Source organism: Ornithorhynchus anatinus, chromosome 15 (assembly GCF_004115215.2).
Source record: "Ornithorhynchus anatinus isolate Pmale09 chromosome 15, mOrnAna1.pri.v4, whole genome shotgun sequence".
NCBI lineage: Eukaryota > Metazoa > Chordata > Mammalia > Monotremata > Ornithorhynchidae > Ornithorhynchus > Ornithorhynchus anatinus.
Window position 1 is genome coordinate 675,556 of NC_041742.1, and position 17,917 is coordinate 693,472.

The window sequence follows — 17,917 nt, forward strand, 5'->3', positions numbered from 1 at the left end:
AGTCGGGACAGAGACTGTATCCACCCCAGAGCGTGGTACAGTATCTGACACACAGTAAGCGATTAAAAAATACCATAAATATTATTATCAGGGAACACAGGAGAGCAGCCAGGTGCCGTTTTGGCCCCCCAAAAGTTTCCCTCTCCAGTTACCCTTCCCTGGCAGAGAGCAGGGAAGCATTCTGGAGACACCGGTGCCCACTCAGACTGTCCAAGCTTCCCCCACCCCAGCTCTCATCGCTTTCTTCTGAACATCCCTACTTGCCTTCCCACTTATAATGAACCCTGCCCATCTTCCCTCCACAAACCTTACCCTTGGCTCGAGAATCCTTCGGGAACCAACGACCGGGTCAAATTCTCATCCGTATGTCGTTTCCCAGGGCTTAGTACCGTGCTTGGCATTCAGGAGGCACTGGATCAATACTATTTTTACTGAGACAATTATACTTTTCCATTCAATTATTTGTCGGTCACTTGGGTTCTGAGGTGGTGCCTGCTTCTGGCCTACTTTGGGCCTTCACTCTGTTTCCCCCATTAGAAATAAACCCTCTGGAGACAGGGAACGCGGGTCTTGCTACGGCTATTCTTTCCCACTTGGTTCAATACCTAATAGGCACCGGATAAATGCCGTCGATCGACTGAACCAAGCATTCCTCACTTCATCTCCAGCACTTACTGAAGGGTACGTTGGTCCGACTCCTACACAGGCTGAAGACCCAAGGTGTCTGAAACAGGGGTGAACCCAGACCCACTGCCCAGGGATACCGGGATGCTGCCCAGAGTTGTAGTCCTGGCTGCTTCACTTGAGTGGATCAGCATCCCAGGAGTCAGGCCCAGGCAGCTCAGACACTTCAGCCCTCACTCAGCTGAAAATAAGGACTCCAAAAGGTGGGATATTCAAAAATGGGCCGTACAACCCCCTGCCCTCAGTAGGTGCCCAATATCACAAATCAACGGATTGACAGACTCTGCCTAGGGATCGAGTTTGGTTGGGAGGGGCAGGCTCAGCTCCCTTTCCAGAACGGAGGCCGCAGAGAGCCCACGGTTGGCAGCCGGGAGATCCGAGTTCTAGTCCCAGCCAGGCCACTGTGTAACCTGAGCAAGTCACTGAACCTCTCTGGGCCTCCGTCTCCCCACCTGTGAAAATGGGGATGACACCCGCCTTCCCTACCCCTCCCAGGCAGTGAACCCCACGTGGGTCGGGGGCTGTCTGGTCTGACGATACTGCTTGGACTCAGTGCTGAGCGCTGAGCTAGATCCTGGGTAGTAGGAGCTGGATGAACAAAGAGGGGCGATGCTACTGACCTCCCTGCAGAGGGAACATGCTCTCCACCTGACTGCGCGGCCCCTATCATCCACCACGAGCTCAGTGCGGCCCCCTGAGCGCCCGCCGTAAAGTCCCGTGTGCCAGGGCAGTCCTCAGCCAGCAGCAGGAACCCAATTCAGTGTTTTGCACACAACAGGCTCCCAGAATGGCGCCCCGTGCCCTTTAGGCACCCAGTTTGGCGGCGTGCACACAGTAGGCTGGGGCTAGCTCATCGCTTTGCATGCAGTAAGTGCTCTGCCCACGTCCTTACAGTTTGCCAGCTATCTCCCTGTCAGCGAGGACAGCCCCCGGCCCACCCTGTGACCTCCAGCGAACCCGGCCTCGCCCCACCAGGACCGGTCACCGTCCAGTGACGACTTTGCAGCTCCCTCCTCGGCTCCCACCGCAAACGCCGGGACAAGTACGGTCTCCACGCTCGGCTCCGGCAGAGGTAGGCCAGGCCTCCACCCGGGCCTTCGATCCTACCTGCCCCCTGCCCTGGGGAACCTCTCCCTACCTCAGCTCTCCACTCCCCTCCCTCCATTCGGGGACCGGGAAATGACAAGAGCAGGGCGGCACTTGCCTGCCCGCACCGGTCATCCCCGGCTGGCTCTCTGACGGAAGCGACGGCCGTCGGCCACGACCTTACATCTGGCCGGGAGGGAGACCTGCCCGCTGCTGCTGGGCCTGCTGGGCAGCCGAGCCCTTCCTGAGCCCAGTGAAGGCAGGTGCCGGGCTAGAGGGTCCCGGGCCTGGAGAGAATGTGGGGCAGTGGGCACCAGGGCCTGGCATTTCACTGGCGCAATCCGAAAGGATTTTCCTGCTCCCCGTGCGCTTCCAGGAGGAAGGATCACGGCCCGCCTCCCAGGCCGGCACCCGAACGACAGGTGACCCTTGCCTGGTTAGAACCCCGAGTCCGACCGCAGCCTCCCCGCTCCTGGCACCGGGGGGAGCATCCGCGGTGGGCGCTGTGCCCTTAGGGAGCCCTCCCTCTTCCGCTCACGGAGTGAGGGGCTCACCGCTCCCCCGTCCCCCCCCCGGCTCGCAGCATAGGGAGCTCATTGCTCCCCCATTCTCCTCGCTTGGAACTTAAGGAGGTCGCCGCTTCCCCAGCCCCGCAGCTCACAGCGGAGGGGGCTCACTGCTACCCGGCCCAGAGCCCCTGGGGCGGGGCGGGAAGGCCCGGGCTCTGCTCCGCCAGAGGGTGGACCCCCCGCTCCCGCCCCGCCGCCCCCGCCAACTGACGCCCACGCTGGCCCGCGGGCCCCGACGGTCACTCGGACGTCTGGATGTAGACGGGCACGGCCAGCATGGCGCAGGGCCCCTCGGCCCCGGCCTGCAGCTCGGCCAGGGCCAGGTTCGGGCCGAGGTCGTCCGAGTGCCCGGGCGCCACCAGCTCCGACTCGCCACCGGCCGCGCCCCCCACCACGATGGACAGCACGGCGTCGGACTCCGCCGACGGCTCCTTGCCCGGCCCGCCCGGCGGGCCCCCCTCCGAGCCGCACTTGAGCCCCGCCAACCCCAGCGGGTCGGCCAGGGGAAGGGGCAGGGGCAGGGCCCCTTTGCGGCCCCGGGCGGGACGCTTCTTCTGGGGCCGGCGGGCCGGCAGTTCCTTGTCCCTCGGGGCGCCGAGGCGGCAGCGGTGCTCCTTCAGGTACTTTTGGCGGGTGAAGCCCTTTCCGCAGCCGGGGCAGCGGTGCTTGTAATTGCCGGTGTGAGACCGCTGGTGCTCCAGCATGTGGGCGCGGCGGCTGAAGGCCTTGCTGCAGAACTGGCACTTGTGGATCTTCATCCCTGAGCGTGGCGGGGAGAGGAGGGCCGAGTCACCAGTGGCGGCGGCGCTCCCGGCCCTCCCAACTGCCCTGCGGGGACCGGGGCGGCGTCCGGCTCGACGCGGGTTTGGAATGGGGCCGGGACCCAGCCGGCGCCCGGTCCGGCGCTCCGCACGCAGCAGGTGTGCGGTACGCTGGGGAGCACCCAGCGGGTGCCCGGTACGACCCTCTGCGCGCAGCCAGCGCCCGACTCAGTGCTCTGCACATTCCGGGGACTTGATCAATACCAGTGAACGCATGATTAAATCCATCAATCTTTCGGCACGACGTCGAGACACAGGCAGAGCCGGGTCTGGAACTCCAGACCCGTACCGCCTGGCCCCGAGTTCCGGTCCCCGGCCCCGAGTCGCTTACCCGAATGGGAGAGGATGTGGGCCTTCAATTTGTCCGGTCGGTTGAACTCCTTATTGCAGCCAGTGTGGGTCCTGAAACGAGCCACCGTGACTTGTGACTGTATCCCAAACCCTTCCTCCCTCCCTCTCCTCTGGCCACCAACCCCAACACCTTCCTTCCATCTCCCACTCCCCCGAGGCCTCGGGTCCACTCTGCGGGCTCGGGGTCCGTGGGCACGGCCTTTTCTGGACCCTCACCCCAGAGAGCCACTGGCCAACGGCAGCGCCGGCTCTCCCCCATCCTTCTCACCCACCCTTTTCTCCCTCCGCACCCCAGCTCCCGCTCTTCGTCCCTCGCGAGCCGAACCACTCGCCGTGTCTCTTTCTCATCTCCTGCGCCGCCAACTCCGGCTCACACCCTCACCCTTGCTTGGAATTCTCCCCCACTTCGGTCGCAAGACCGCACCTTTACCTATCTTCAAAGCCTCTCTGAAATCCCATCTCTTCCACAAGGCCCGCTCCGATTCATTTCTAATCTTTCCAAAATATATACACTTGGAACGGTCCCTTCGGTATTTTGGGGCCACTCTCCTGTCCTAGGTGCCCACTTTTCGGAGGCAACAGCCTGCAGAGCTGAGACTCGCTCATCCCAGCTCGCCGAATGATCTAACAGTTTTCTCCGAGGAGTCAGCAGGGTCCAAGATGATGGATTTCCGGCCTACTTGCTCTCCGGACTGATGCCCGTCTCCTTCCAGCTTCCTCCCCTGCCCCCTTTTCAAAACTACCCGCTAACTATGCTTCCTGTAGCCCTTATGTCCATATTTTTACACTCTCTCACTTTCTTCTACCAGTCAGTAATTTTAGGATCTGTTTTCTGCGCTGACTTACAGTGCTCCTTTAGGGTAGGGATCTATTGTACACTCCCAAGCACCTGTTTCGGTGCTCTGCCCACCATCAATACATCAGTGGTATTTAGTGAGTGCTTGCAGTGTGCAGACCACTGGAGTAAGCGCCTGAGAGAGTACAATCTCACAGTGTTGGCGGACGTGATCCCTGCCCACCGGGAACTTAGAGTCTACAGAGGGAGGCAGACAATAATGTAATAATAATAATAATGTTGGTATTTGTTAAGCGCTTACTATGTGCCGAGCACTGTTCTAAGCGCTGGGGTAGACATAGGGGAATCAGGTTGTCCCACGTGGGGCTCACAGTCTTAATCCCCATTTTACAGATGAGGAAACTGAGGCACAGAGAAGTGAAGTGACTTGCCCACAGTCACACAGCCAAGTGGCAGAGCTGGGATTCGAACTCATGACCCCTGACTCCAAAGCCCGTGCTCTTTCCATTGAGCCATGCTGCTTCTTAAAATAAGAATAATTCAGACGTTAAAATAAACTACAGAGAGCGGAAATAGAAGGATAGATGGATATTGACAGAAGCGCTGTGGGGCTGGGGTGAATATCAAGGTGCTCGAGGGGTACACGGTCAAGTACGAAGGGGAAGGCCTGAGGGGAAAACGATGGCTCCATCGTTGAAAGCCTGCTGGAGATGTGATTTTAGGAGTCTTTTGAAGGCGGAGCGAGTGGTGGACCGTTGGATGTGAAGCGCTCAGTACATACTACAGACTGGCTATTGATGGGTTGTACACGCTGCCCCCCGTCACGTCTAGGGTGGTGGGAAGACGACAGGAGAAGAGGAGGAGAAAAGGGGCTGGGAGGGGCTTGCCCGGCTCCGCAGTCGGAGACGCGTGGAGAGGATCTGCCTGAGTCTGGGTCCCTAGGGCCTCCTCGCCGCCCCTCCCCTCCGGCCCCCCTCTTCCTCCAACCCCCTCCATCCCCTGGCCGCGGCGACGTACGAGAAAGGGCATTTGTACTTCTTGAAGGGCTCGTGGATGAGCATGTGCCGTTTCAGCTTGTCCTTGCGGTTGAAGGCGGAGTCGCACACAGAGCACTGAAAGGGTTTCTCGCCTGCACGGGGCAGGGTGAGACAGTCAGAGAGGCAGGGACGGCGCTCTGGATGGGGCGACGGGCATTCTGGACCCCCGGCCCTGGCGCTCCCTTCCCCTCCCGCCTATGACGCTCCCCCAGTGCTCTCCCCTCCCTCGGTAGAGCCCCTCCGCGGGGCTGCCGACCCCCGCGGTCCTCGGTCCTCGACCGGAAAGGGGGCTCCTGCTCCACACCTCGCCCGGGGGCAGCCAAGTTTCAGGCAGACGGAGAGGACGGAAGGGCGGGCGGGGAGCCCCTCGCCTACCGGAGTGGATGTGCGCGTGTAGCTTGAGGTAGTGCTCTCTGCGGAAGAACTTCTTGCAGATCTGACACTTGAACTTGCCCCCGCTGCCGTGCGTGGGGAGATGGCGCCGCAGGTAGCGTTCGCAGGGGAACACCTGGCGGGGGGAGCGGGGGCGGGGGAGGATGCCCTTTCTGTTCAGGGGTCCCCGCTCTGACAGGGTTCACCCTGACCTAGGCCGGCCCGACCGACGAGAAACGAGCGGACCGCCGGCGTCGCCGGGGAAGGAGGCAGGGAAGGAAGAGGGCAGGCAGGCAGGGAGGAGGGGAGGCGGGGGTCGAACCCCTACTCTTCGGAAATCCGGGAGGACCAGCCAGCGTACGCCAAGGCAAGAAGAGGGAGGTGGGTAAGGAATCCCTGACCCCGCCACGCCACCACCCGCCGGCTCCCGACCCCAGGTTCCCGTCTATCTCCCCGCCTGGAGACCGTAAGCTCGTGGTGGGCAGCGGGTGCCACTGTTTATTGTTGTATTGTACTTTCCCAAGCGCTTAGTAGGGTGCTCTGCGCCCAGGAAGCGCTCAATAAATACGACCGAATGAACGAAAGAGGGGCAGTACCCACCTTCTGGCAGTGAGGGCAGGGAAAGTTGTGTGTGGCTGTCTGCAGGTGGTGCTCCAGGGCTTCGGGAGTGGAGTATCTGTTGACACATTTGACGCACCTGAATGGAAAGGAGGGGGGAAAGACGGCGACGTTGGCGGCTTCTGGCTGGCCTCCGGGCCCGGGCTCGTGGCCTAGAAACGGCCTGGCCTCCCGATTTGAAGAATGGGGCTCCCTGAGGGAGAAGGGTCTGGCCAGCCCGGATGCGAGATCTCCCGTGCCCACTCGCAGCTCCCTTCTCCTTTCCTGGGCCTCAGTTTCCCCACGAGCCGAAGGGGACACGGCAAAGCCTGCGGGGGCTTCAGACGGGGGCCCTACCGCCGTGGCCCTCATCGTGGGATTTCCTGGGAATCTCTGACAGGAATCTGGACCGTCTCCCACTCGGCCTCGCCGGGCCCGGAAAAAAACCCAATCCTCAATCCTGTGCCCGGGTCTGCGAGACAGCATCCCCCCTACCTCCTGCCCTAGGTCGCCCCAAATCATTTCTTTCTACTACTTCTGTCCTGCCCTTCTCCCGAACTCTGGGGTGCAGCGGGGGCCGGGAGCGGCGGAAGGGGATCGGGAAGGGGAGGGGGAGGGAATCTTTACTTGTAGGCAGCTACGTCCTTCTTGAGGCTGTGCTGGGGCAGGAGGCTGTGGGAATACTGGTGCATGCCCAGCTCATAGAGGCAGGGGAAGTCCTTGCTGCACAAATGGCAACGGTAGCTCAGCTCCTCCTGGTGGCTCTTGATGTGCTCCAGGAACGGGTCCAGTTTCTGGAACGTCTGGGCACAGCTCTTCACGACGCACTTGTACACCTGCGGGGGGCGGGAAGGACCGGGGAGGGAGGCGGGAGGAGGGCATCACGTCGCCTGCCTTCCCTCGCCTGGGGCCGCGGTGTCCCGGCACCGCCCCTCGGGAGCCGGGTGCCCCGGAACCCAGCCGCGCCCGGAGCGGGCCCCGCGGTCAGGCGCCTCGGCCTTTCGACGGGGTGACCCGCTCCCTGTCGCCCGGGACAGACCCCCGGTGGGGTGGTGGGAGGGCGTCTCGGGCCCTCCAGCCGACGGACGCCAGGCGAAGCCGAGCCGGGGTGGGCCGGGGCGGGATGCAGAGTGGCTGAGAGTGGGCCGGGGCAGACCAGGGACGAGCCAGGAGCAGGTAATGGGGCGAGGAGACCCCCGGGACGCTTTAGGACGCCGGGATGGGGAGCCATCTCACCAGCCGGGGGGGCAGAGTGCGGGACCGGGGGGCGGTGGCGGCCGGTGGGGCGGCTGGGAAACATAGGGCGCGCGTGGCCCGCCCTGCCCTTCTCAGAGCTCCTCTCCGTTCATCCACCGGTGCCCGGAGAGCTTGCCCAGCGAACGTGCCCAAATACTCTCCCGGGTGGCCAGAACCCAGCTGCCCGGGACTACTCGCCTGCTCGTTCTTGTGCTGTGTCATGTGGGACTTGAGCTGGAAGTAAGTGCTGAATTTGCTGGGGCAGAACTGGCACTGATAGGAGCTGTCGATGAGCACCACTTGCTTGGCTTCCAACCTGCCCGCCTCCCCCTCCGTGGCCGGAGCCTGGACCTGGGGCTGGGGGGCGCTCCGGGGGGCCTGGCTGAGCCCTGCAGAGAACCGGAGGGCGGGAGACACGGACGGGGCAGGCGAAATAGGGAGGGAGAGGTAGAGCGTGCGGTCCTCCGGGGAGCTGGGCCCAAGGCCTGGCCCGGGGGAGGCTGAGCCCTGGCACGGGACCAGGCAGACCGGGGCCGAGGCCGGGCCCTGGGGCGGGACGGGAGTCCCGCCCCGGCTTCCAACGATCCCGGGCCCCCGGCCCCAACCTCGAGCGTCCCGAGAACCGGCCCGCGGGCGACCCCGGACGACGGCAGAAGCTCGACCGCAGCCACGGCGACGTGTCCTCCGCCCCCCCGGCCCAGGTGCCCTCTCGGCCCCTGGGCTGGGGAGGCCGAGGCCCAAGGGTCAGCGGCCCCGGGGTGGGGAGAGGATGCCCAGAGGCTCCCCGGCCTCGGGCCGCAGCCTCACCTGTGCTCTCTTCGCCCTCCTGCCGGCTGGGGTCCAGGGCCATGACCTGCACCGTCACCGAGTTGCGGGAGATGGTGCAGCCGTGGCCCGGCGGCCACACCTTGTGGGTCTGCATGTGTTTCTTCACATTGGACTTCTGCGCGAAGGCCCGGCCGCAGACGATGCACTGGAAGGGCTTCTCGCCGGTGTGGCTGCAAGGGCACGGATGTCAACGTCTCCTCCCAGAGACGCGCCCGGTGTCCGGCCACGGGCCCGGAGGGAGCGGCCCCGACGTCCGCATCCCCCCCGCCAAAGGCAATACCTTCGGATGTGCTGCTGCAGGTCAAAGTTCTTGGTGAACGTCTTGCTGCAGTAGGTACACTTGAGCTTCTGAGACTTGGGCTTCCCTGGCAGAGGAGCGGGGACACCCGGAGCCGGGAAACCGGGAGCAGGGAGCTCAGGGAGGCTGCGGCCCCGAGCCCGCAGCCCAGCATCCGGGGACTAAACCGGAGCCTCCCGGGTCAACTTCTTCCCGGGTCACCCTGCACAGCGAGGGTCCCCCTTCCTCCTTCCCTCTCCTCCCACCCCGGGGGGAATCAAGAGGCGGCAGATGCCTCAGTGACCGGTCCGGCTCCGGGGTCACCTGTGAGGATGCCGTGGTGGCCGGGAGGGACGAGGATAGATCACCTTGACCCTTGTGACCCAGAGGGACTTCTCACCCAAAAACTCATCCGCCTCAGAAAGGGCAGGCAGCCCTGGCGCCCGTTTCCCGGCTCCCATTTACCCGGCTGGATCGTTCTCCCTCTGCCCACCCTGGCCTCTTCTCAAGGAAAAAAGGCCCGTCAGAGGGGTGGCCCCGGGCGGTGGGCCAAACCCTACCTTCCTGCAGCTCGTTGTCAACTTTGGGGCGCCGGGGCTTCACGGTCGAGGCGGCGTCGAAGACTGCCAGGCCGCCCGCGTTGGAGGGGGCCAAGGGGACGGCCGGGCTCGGGCCCTTGGGCTTGAAGCCCTGTTTCCCGGGACCGTACCCCGGGGGGCTGGGATACACGGGGGTCTCCACGCACTGGCCCGGCACCTGGAAGCACAGGCCCGTCCGTCAGGGCTCGGGCACCGGCCTTAGGGCTCGGTCCGGGTCCCCAGAGCTGCGGCCTCAGCCCTCCTCCCTGGCCCTCTCCATCCCGGCCTCCTCCGCCTCGGCCCATCGCTCTGGGCCCGGTACTCTGGGCCACCACCCAAAGCTTCAGTCGAAGGCACGGCGTTCCCTGCCAACCCTCCGAGCTGGGTCTTGGCTGGGGTCCCCCCCGGACGTCCGCCAGCCCAGAGGTGGAGGAGGAGACTCCTGCTTCCCCTTCCTCCTCGACATTCAGGTTCTGACTTGGAATGCTGGCCATCGTCCTCCGCCTTTCCCCCTCCGCCCCGCCCACCCCTCACGGGGCCGCCGACACGGTCCCGGGAACTAACACGGACATGCGACAGAGGGCTGCTCTTCACCCAAGGAGGCTAGACAGCCAGGGAGAGAGGGCCGGCTCAAAGACTCCAGCCTAGCAGATCCTGGACCCCATCCCTCAGAATCCAGACTGAGCCCTGGGGGTCGGGAGTGGGAGGAGAATCGGGCGCCCAGGGGCAGGCCACGACTGGAGGCCAAGCCTCCTGACCTCCACTGACCCCCTTCTTGAGGCTCCGACCTCCCAAGCTACCTCTGACCCACTGGATGCGGGGCCTCTCCACTCTCCCTCGTCGGCTGTGCTCCCTGTTTCCTCTCGGGCTTCTGACGGCGCTTCCCCCGTCCCGGTAGGTGTTCCTCTGATCCCAGGGCCGGCCTCCAGACCCGTGTCCTACCTCACCCGGCCCCTGCCCGAATTCTCCCTCGACTTAGCCCCACCGTCTTCCTTCCCCAGAGCGGCTGCCCACGAGCCGCACCTGCCAGGGCTTCCCCCTCTGCCCGCTCGGCTTCGGAGACCCGCCGCAACCCCGAGGGCGCGTGGCCCATTACCTCAATTGGTGGGTAGGGGGTCATCCCCAGCGCCTGGATCTCCACGGTGCTGCCGGCTGCGCTGTACACTTCCACCACCCCTCCGCCGCCAGAGTTGGGGGCCCCCGGGGCTCCTAGGGCCTGCGGGGGCGGCGGCGGGGGCTGCGGCGGGAGCGGGGGAGGCGGCGGAGGAGGAGGAGGAGGAGGAGGCTGTGGGGGGAGGTAGCTGGTCCCCGAGTGCATATTCAAGCCGTTCTAGAAACGAGAACGGGGAAAAGTGGGGCGATCCTGAGGGAGGACGCGTCTCGAAGCCACGAGCCACACCGCTGGGGCATCTCCCACCCCCGCTGGCCTGGAAACCGCGCCCACCCGGCCCGCGAGGGTCGCCGCCCCTGGAGCGAGGTCCAGAGAGGGTGGCTGGGAACAAGGGTCTAAGCCAAACCCACCGGGACCAGATGGAACGAGGCTGGGCAGGGCTCCAGAAAGTGGACAATGGCCTTCCTGCGCCTGGCTTGGTCGATGGCTGGAAAGGGCCCCAGAAATCCGGGAGATGCACCTGTGGGGCGCCCTTGCAGCTCTACCCTTCTCTTGGGTGGGATGCCAACCACAGGCCTGGCTGGGCTATGCCTTCAAAGGCAGTTTCTCCTCAAGGACCGGCACCTGGGGGGAGCTCCAGCCCGGCTCTGGGGCGACGGAGCCCGGTCCTCGGGCGAAAGAGCACAGGTGACAGGGAACTGAGCCCAGCCCACGGGTGGCGGGATGAAGATCTCGGTTCCGAGGGAGCAGCGGAACCCCTTCGGCCCCCCGAGGGAAACCGTCACCATATTTGCAGTTCACCCAGGTCTCAAAGATAGCACCGGGCCTGCCGCCCACATGGGACGAGGCCGCCGCCTCACTCTCATCAACGATACGTCCACAACGATCACTCCCCGGGTCTACTTACCGGCACGGGCGGCTGCACCGGAGCCATCGGCTGGTCCAGAGAGGTGAAGGCGGACATGGCCGACATGAGCACCTCGTCGCTTACCAGGATGTTCCCCTGAACCAAGGTCTGGATGAGAGGGGACGGCGGCACCGTGATATACGTGGAGATCTGCTGTGGGAGACAATCGGACGATTCGCGGGGTTAGCGATCCCGGGGGCAGCGTCTGCGGGGTCACCGAGGAACGACACGCCGCGGGACCTCGGCCTTCGGGTTTCCCCGGGACTGTCCAGGGGCTTCGCAGACTGAGAATTCCAGGGGTCGGCCAGAAAAGTTCACTTCCCAACTCTTCATCACAGCGCCGCTCATTCGTCCACAGCCACAGACTATTTCTCTCTCCCCAGAGGAGAAAGTGAACCCACCAGTCCCCTGGACCGCCTCTGACCCCGTCGGAGGAACCCCTGAAGTCGGCCCCTGTAATTGGAGGGCGGCTCGCGCACGCGGGGCTCTCCAACTCCTTTTCTGACAACTCAGTCTGCTAACTGGAAGCCCCCTGAGGGCAGGGATCGGGTCTTCTAACTCTACTGGCATTTCCTAAGCGCTCATCACTGTACATTCGACCTCTCAGTACATACTATCGATCGATTAAAGAGGGGCTTGGCTAGCAAAGACGGCTCAACGTTGAAGAACGAGTGGAGCCGTACGAGGGGACTGGAAATTCCTTGCTGACCGGTCCCGTTTGGGCCCTGCTTTGCTCCCCCAACCCGGGCAGACCCCTCGAGGCTACCTGGCGGTTGGCGGCCGGGGCCTGCGGTACCGCCGCGGCCGCCGGCGTGTAGATGCTGTTGGTGGCCAGAGAAACCGTGGCCAGTGAGGGTGCGGCCCCCTGACACTGTTCCCGCTTGTGCGTCATGAAGGCAGGCAGCGAGTTGAACTGCTTCTTACACTTCCCGCAGAGGAAGACGTCTTCATCATCTGGGGGTCCCAGGGAGCGTTGGCCGGAACGTTGCGGGGGAGAGGGAATGACAGAAACATATTTCAGAGCTCCGCCTGAGAACTCCAAATCCACGGCCTCTGGGGTCAGGGACATGAAATCAGCCCTTCAGAAGCAGCGTGGCTTGGTGGCCGGAGGCCGGGTGTGGGAGTCAGAGGACGCGGGTTCTAATCCCGGCTCTGCCACTTATCTGCGGGGCTATCTTGGGCCAGTCACTTCACTTCTCTGTGCCTCAGTTCCCTCACCCGGAAAATGGGGACGAAGACTGTGAGCCCCACGTGGGACAACCTGATTACCCTCTGTCAACACCAGCGCTTAGAAGAGCGGTTGGCACATAGTAAGCCCTTAACAAATACCATAATTATCATTATTATTACTAAAGTGGGGATCGTGAACTCCAGGGGCACCAGCGACTTGGGGATGCAGCCACGCAAAATGGACCCCAAGCCCTCTCTTCCCCACTCAGGGCAGAGGCCACTACAACCTCTGACCTCTCAAGGCTTCACTACTAACTGGCCTCTTCCACTTTTCCCCCGACTGAACGAATGCCCGGCAACAAAACTACTTTCTGGATTTATCTCCCTGTCAAGAGGGACGGCAGCTTGCGACCTGGCCATACCTCCAAGGATTCGAGGGGCATGAACGGCAGAACGTCCGCAAAGAGAGCTCACTCTCCTGGAGAGATATTAGCGCTGTTGTTGTCGTCTCCCTGAGCCCAAATCCTTCCTTTTTTCTAGTTATTCATTTGGATGGGGCACTTTCACGTGGACTCTTCTGCCCTACAAATAACTCCAGGAATCCCTAAATGATTTAAGAGACCTACGGTGTACCTGGGCAGGGCGTAACTGAGCCATATATACCTGGGCCAGGTGTAACTGGGCGGGTGGAGGCTCACCCCTGGGGAGAGGTGTTCTGCCTTGAGGGTTCCCTGAATGGGGGGATGCGAGGGAGCACTGCACCTGTTTTACACCGATGACAGAATGGAATAGGTTGGGCTCTAAAAGCACGGGACGGGATAGACGCTAGACATTAGGAGGAACTTCCCGGGAAGGACGGCAGCAACAGTGCAGCGCGTCACCAAAGGACACGGCGCAGTCTTCTCCGGAGCAGCCTGAAAACAGGGCAGCCCTGAGACCTGCACAGGTTCATGCCCTTGCAGTCCACCTAAAAGCAGGGTGGGGATTCCATGTGCTGTCCCCATTCCTAGTTCCAGGAACTAGAAAAGCTGCCTCGGGCACTAGCCGAGATTGTCAGAGATGTGGCAGGGGAGGAGAAAGGGAAAGACAAATGAGAGGAAAAGGCGTCTACAGGACACCGTGCCTTCTCAACACGGAGCACGGGACGCGGATGGATCTAGGATACCCTCGCTACCCGATCAGAGAAGGGACGGTTTCAGATGCTCGCCTGACTTTCCCCCGCCGGAATGGAAACGGGACTCACCTAAAGACTGGATGGCGGTTGGTGCGTTGACACTCGGGCCGGTGGGGTCAGGGACCGGCCCCTGACCATCCAAGAGTGACTGGACGGCCAGGACAGTCTGGTTGTCCATCCCTGAGAAAGACACGCAGAGACCCAGTGGGAAAAAAAACGCACAAAGCCAAGCATAAACCCACCCTACGCAAGCAGACCGTTCCCCCCGACCCCCAATTCGGGACCCCGGTCCCCCACTCCACCTCCAAACCTCCCTGGGAGTTTTCCACCCTTCCTAAATAATCCTGAGCCTTCAGTCCCAGATCCAGAGACCTCCCTCTTGAAGTTCGGTTAGATTATTCATTCAATAGTATTTACTAAGCGCTTACTATGTGCAGAGCACTGTACTAAGCGCTTGGAATGTACAAATCGGCAACAGGTAGCGATTATACGGTCCTTGAGGGCAGGGAAGGGTCTTAAGCTTGTAATATTTCCAAGCACTTAGTATGGTAGGGTGCACCCACTGCAATTTCAGTTGTAAATATTATTATTTTTGTCTCCCCCGTTAGTGTAAGCACAGAATGTTTAACTTTATTCTCTAAGTGGGCACTCAATAAATGCCACTATTACAGTGGATGCCCGGCAACAGAGTCACCTGCGTCCTCTAGACTGTAAACTAGTTGTGGGCAGGGCATGTGTCTGCTTAGTGTTATACTGTCCTCTCCCAAGCGCTTGGTACAGTGTTCTGCACACAGTAAGCGCTCAAAAAATACGACTGAATGAATGGACGAATCCCATTATCTGGTTGGGAAACGCAGGATTGGGAGTTCACGATTATTTGTGACTCTCCCTCGTCGGCCGGTCATCAAATCCTGTCAGCTCTTCCTCCACAACATCTCCAGAATTCGTCTCTTCCTCTCCATTCAAATGGCCACCATCTCGGTCCAGGTATCTGCCATGTCCCATCTCCCTTTTTTTTGATGGAGCTTACTACGTGCCAGACGCTGTACTAAGTACTGAACTAAGGTTGGACACAGTCCCACGTCTTAATTCCCATTTGACAGATGAGGTAACTGAGGCACAGAGAATGGAGCTTACTATGCGCCAGGCACTGTACTAAGTACTGGGGTAGATACAGATAATAAGGTTGGACACAGTCCCACGTCTTAATCCCCATTTGACAGGTGAGGTAACTGAGGCACAGAGAATGGAGCTTACTATGCGCCAGGCACTGTACTAAGTACTGGGGTAGATACAGATAATCAGGTTGGACACAGTCCCACGTCTTAATCCCCATTTGACAGGTGAGGTAACTGAGGCACAGAGAATGGAGCGTACTAAGCGCCAGGCACTGTACTAAGTACTGGGGTAGATACAGATAATAAGTTTGGACACAGTCCCACGTCGTAATCCCCATTTGACAGATGGGGTAACTGAAGCACAGAGAAACGGTGCCTTGCCCAAAGCCACACTGCAGACAAGGGGTGGAGAGGGGATTAGAACTCAGGTCTTCTGACTCCCCGGCCCATGCTCTTTCCACTGGGCCCCGCTGCATCTCGCTTCCTACATCGCTCCTCACTGACCTCCCCGCCTCCAGTTCCGTACTTCGCTCCTCTGTCCGGATTGAAATCCTCCAATCCACCAGACAGTGACTCTCCCCTCCTCTGAAAACTTCCTGAAGGTGCCCACCTCCTCCAAGAGGCCTTCCCAGCCTCCGCCTCACTTCTCATCTCCCACTCCCTTCTGCGTCACCCTGACTCGCTCCCTTTGCTCCTCCTCCCTCTCCGTGCCCCACAGCACTTATGTATCTATGTGAATATATATATGTGTATCTATATATCTCATTTTATTTATCTTGATGTCTATTTAATAAAAATAATAATAATAATGTTGGCATTTGTTAAGCACTTACTATGTGCAGAGCACTGTTTTAAGCTCTGGGGTAGATACAGGGTAATCAGGTTGTCCCACGTGCGGCTCACAGTTAATCCCCATTTTCCAGAGGAGGTAACTGAGGCTCAGAGAAATGAAACGACTTGCCCACAGTCACACAGCTGGCAAGGGGCAGAGCCGGGATTCGAACCCGTGACCTCTGACTCCCAAGCCTGAGCTCTTTCTACTGAGCCACACTGCTTCTCTAACTTGTATCGATGTCTGTCTCCCCCGCGGCACCCAGACTGTCAGCTCGTTGAGGGCAGGGAATGTCTCTCTTGCTGTATTGTACTCTCCCAAGCGCTTAGTACAGTGCCCCGCACACAAGCAGAGAAGCAGCGGGGGCTCAGTGGAAAGAGCACGGTCTTAGGAGTCAGAGGTCGTGGGTTCTAATCCCGACTCCGCCACCTTTCCGCTGTGTGATCTTGGGCAAGTCACTTCACTGTGCCTCAGTTACCTCATCCGTAACAATGGGGATTAAAAAATGTGAGTCCCACGTGAGCCCCAATCTGATGACCCTGTTTCCACCCCAGCGCTTAGAACAGTGCTCTGCACATAGTAAACGCTTAAAAAATACCACCTTTATTATTATTATTATTACAGAGTCATCAGGTTGTCCCACGTGGGGCTCGTAGCTGTCATCCCCATTTTCCAGATGAGGTCACTGAGGCCCAGAGAAGTGAAGTGACGGGCCCAGGTTCACCCAGCTGACCAGGGGCAGGGCTGGGATTATTAATAATAATAATAATAATGTGGGTATCTGTTAAGCGTTTACTGTGCGCAGAGCCCTGTTGTAAGCGCTGGGGGAGATGCAGACGGGAGGCTCCCGGTTAATGCCCATCTTGCAGACGAGGTCACCGAGGCCCAGAGAAGTGAAGGGACGGGCCCGGGGTCACCCAGCTGACCAGGAGCAGGGCCGGGATTAAGACTAATAATGTGGGTATTTGATAAGCGCTTACTCTGCGCAGAGCCCTGTTGTAAGCGCTGGGGAAGATGCAGACGGGAGGCTCCCGGTTAATGCCCATCTTGCAGACGAGGTCACCGAGGCCCAGAGAAGTGAAGGGACAGGCCCGGGATGAAGACTAATAATGTGGGTATCTGTTAAGCGCTTACTGTGCGCAGAGCCCTGTTGTAAGCGCTGGGGGAGATGCAGACGGGAGGCTCCCGGTTAATGCCCATCTTGCAGACGAGGTCACCGAGGCCCAGAGGAGTGAAGGGACGGGCCCGGGATGAAGACTAATAATGTGGGTATTTGATAAGCGCTTACTGTGCGCAGAGCCCTGTTGTAAGCGCTGGGGGAGATGCAGACGGGAGGCTCCCGGTTAATGCCCATCTTGCAGACGAGGTCACCGAGGCCCAGAGAAGTGAAGGGACAGGCCCGGGATGAAGACTAATAATGTGGGTATCTGTTAAGCGCTTACTGTGCGCAGAGCCCTGTTGTAAGCGCTGGGGGAGATGCAGACGGGAGGCTCCCGGTTAATGCCCATCTTGCAGACGAGGTCACCGAGGCCCAGAGGAGTGAAGGGACGGGCCCGGGGTCCCCCAGCTGCCCGGGGATTCGAACCCAGGCCTCCTTTCCCCCTCGCCCGGCCTCTCTCCCCCCGCCCCCCCCCCGAGCGAGGCCCCAACGGAGACCTCGGCGGGGGTCGGGGGTCGGGCCGGGCCCGGGGTCCGCGTGGAGGCCTGCGCTTTTCCCGCCTTCGGGCGCCGGGCTGTTCCGGGCGGGGGCCGCCCCTCCCGCCGCTCTTCCCGCCCCCCCTCCCCGCGCCGAGGGGCCCGCGGGGGGAGGGGGCGCCGGGCCCGGAACAGCCGCCGCTCCCCGAGGCCGCCCCCCCCCCCCGCGGCGCCGCCCTCGCCCCTCCCCGACCCGAGGCCCTTAACGCCGCTCACCTTCCAGGGCCTCGAAGATCGCCTGCGCCATCTTGCTGGGGCTCCGGCCCGCTTGGGCGCCGTGGGCGGGGCGGCGCCGCCGGAGCAGGACGAGGACGAAGACGACGACGACGACGACGACGACGACGACGAGGAGGCCCGAGCCGCCAGGGGGAGCCCGGGAGCCGCCAAGCCCGGAACCCACCGACGGGGCGGGACCCGACCTGATGATTGACGGGACCCCACCGCACTGACGACGGGCCCGAACCTGCCGGGACCGGACCTGACGGGCCCGAACCGGATGGACGGGCCCGGTCTTGACGGGCCCGAACCTGACGGACGGGCCCCGACTTGACGGGCCCGAATCTGATTGACAGGACCGGACCGGACCTGATTGACGGGACCAGATTTGACAGGCCCGGGCTTGACAGGACCGAACCTGACCGACGGGACCGGACTTGACAGGCCCGAACCTGCCAGGAC

At 61.6% G+C, this 17,917-nt stretch overlaps 1 protein-coding gene across 2 annotated transcripts; it reads right to left on the reverse strand.

The window, feature by feature from the left end:
- Positions 1–62: 62 nt before the first annotated feature.
- ZNF341 (zinc finger protein 341) lies at positions 63–17,560 on the reverse strand. Of its 2 annotated transcripts, none has more exons than XM_029080044.1 (15): positions 17,456–17,560; positions 13,664–13,774; positions 12,017–12,204; positions 11,251–11,400; positions 10,329–10,562; positions 9,215–9,410; positions 8,658–8,742; positions 8,357–8,547; positions 7,748–7,938; positions 6,941–7,149; positions 6,317–6,413; positions 5,720–5,852; positions 5,325–5,436; positions 3,492–3,562; positions 63–3,099 (listed from the first exon to the last, which is right to left on the reverse strand). In XM_029080044.1, exons 1-15 carry the CDS (start codon positions 17,484–17,486, stop codon positions 2,579–2,581), a joined length of 2,520 nt encoding a protein of 839 aa, XP_028935877.1. In that variant the 5' UTR covers positions 17,487–17,560; the 3' UTR covers positions 63–2,578. The 2 variants fall into 2 exon arrangements, with proteins under 2 accessions (XP_028935877.1, XP_028935876.1); XM_029080043.1 differs by having other exon boundaries at positions 11,251–11,403.
- Between the last annotated feature and the right edge of the window lie 357 nt (positions 17,561–17,917).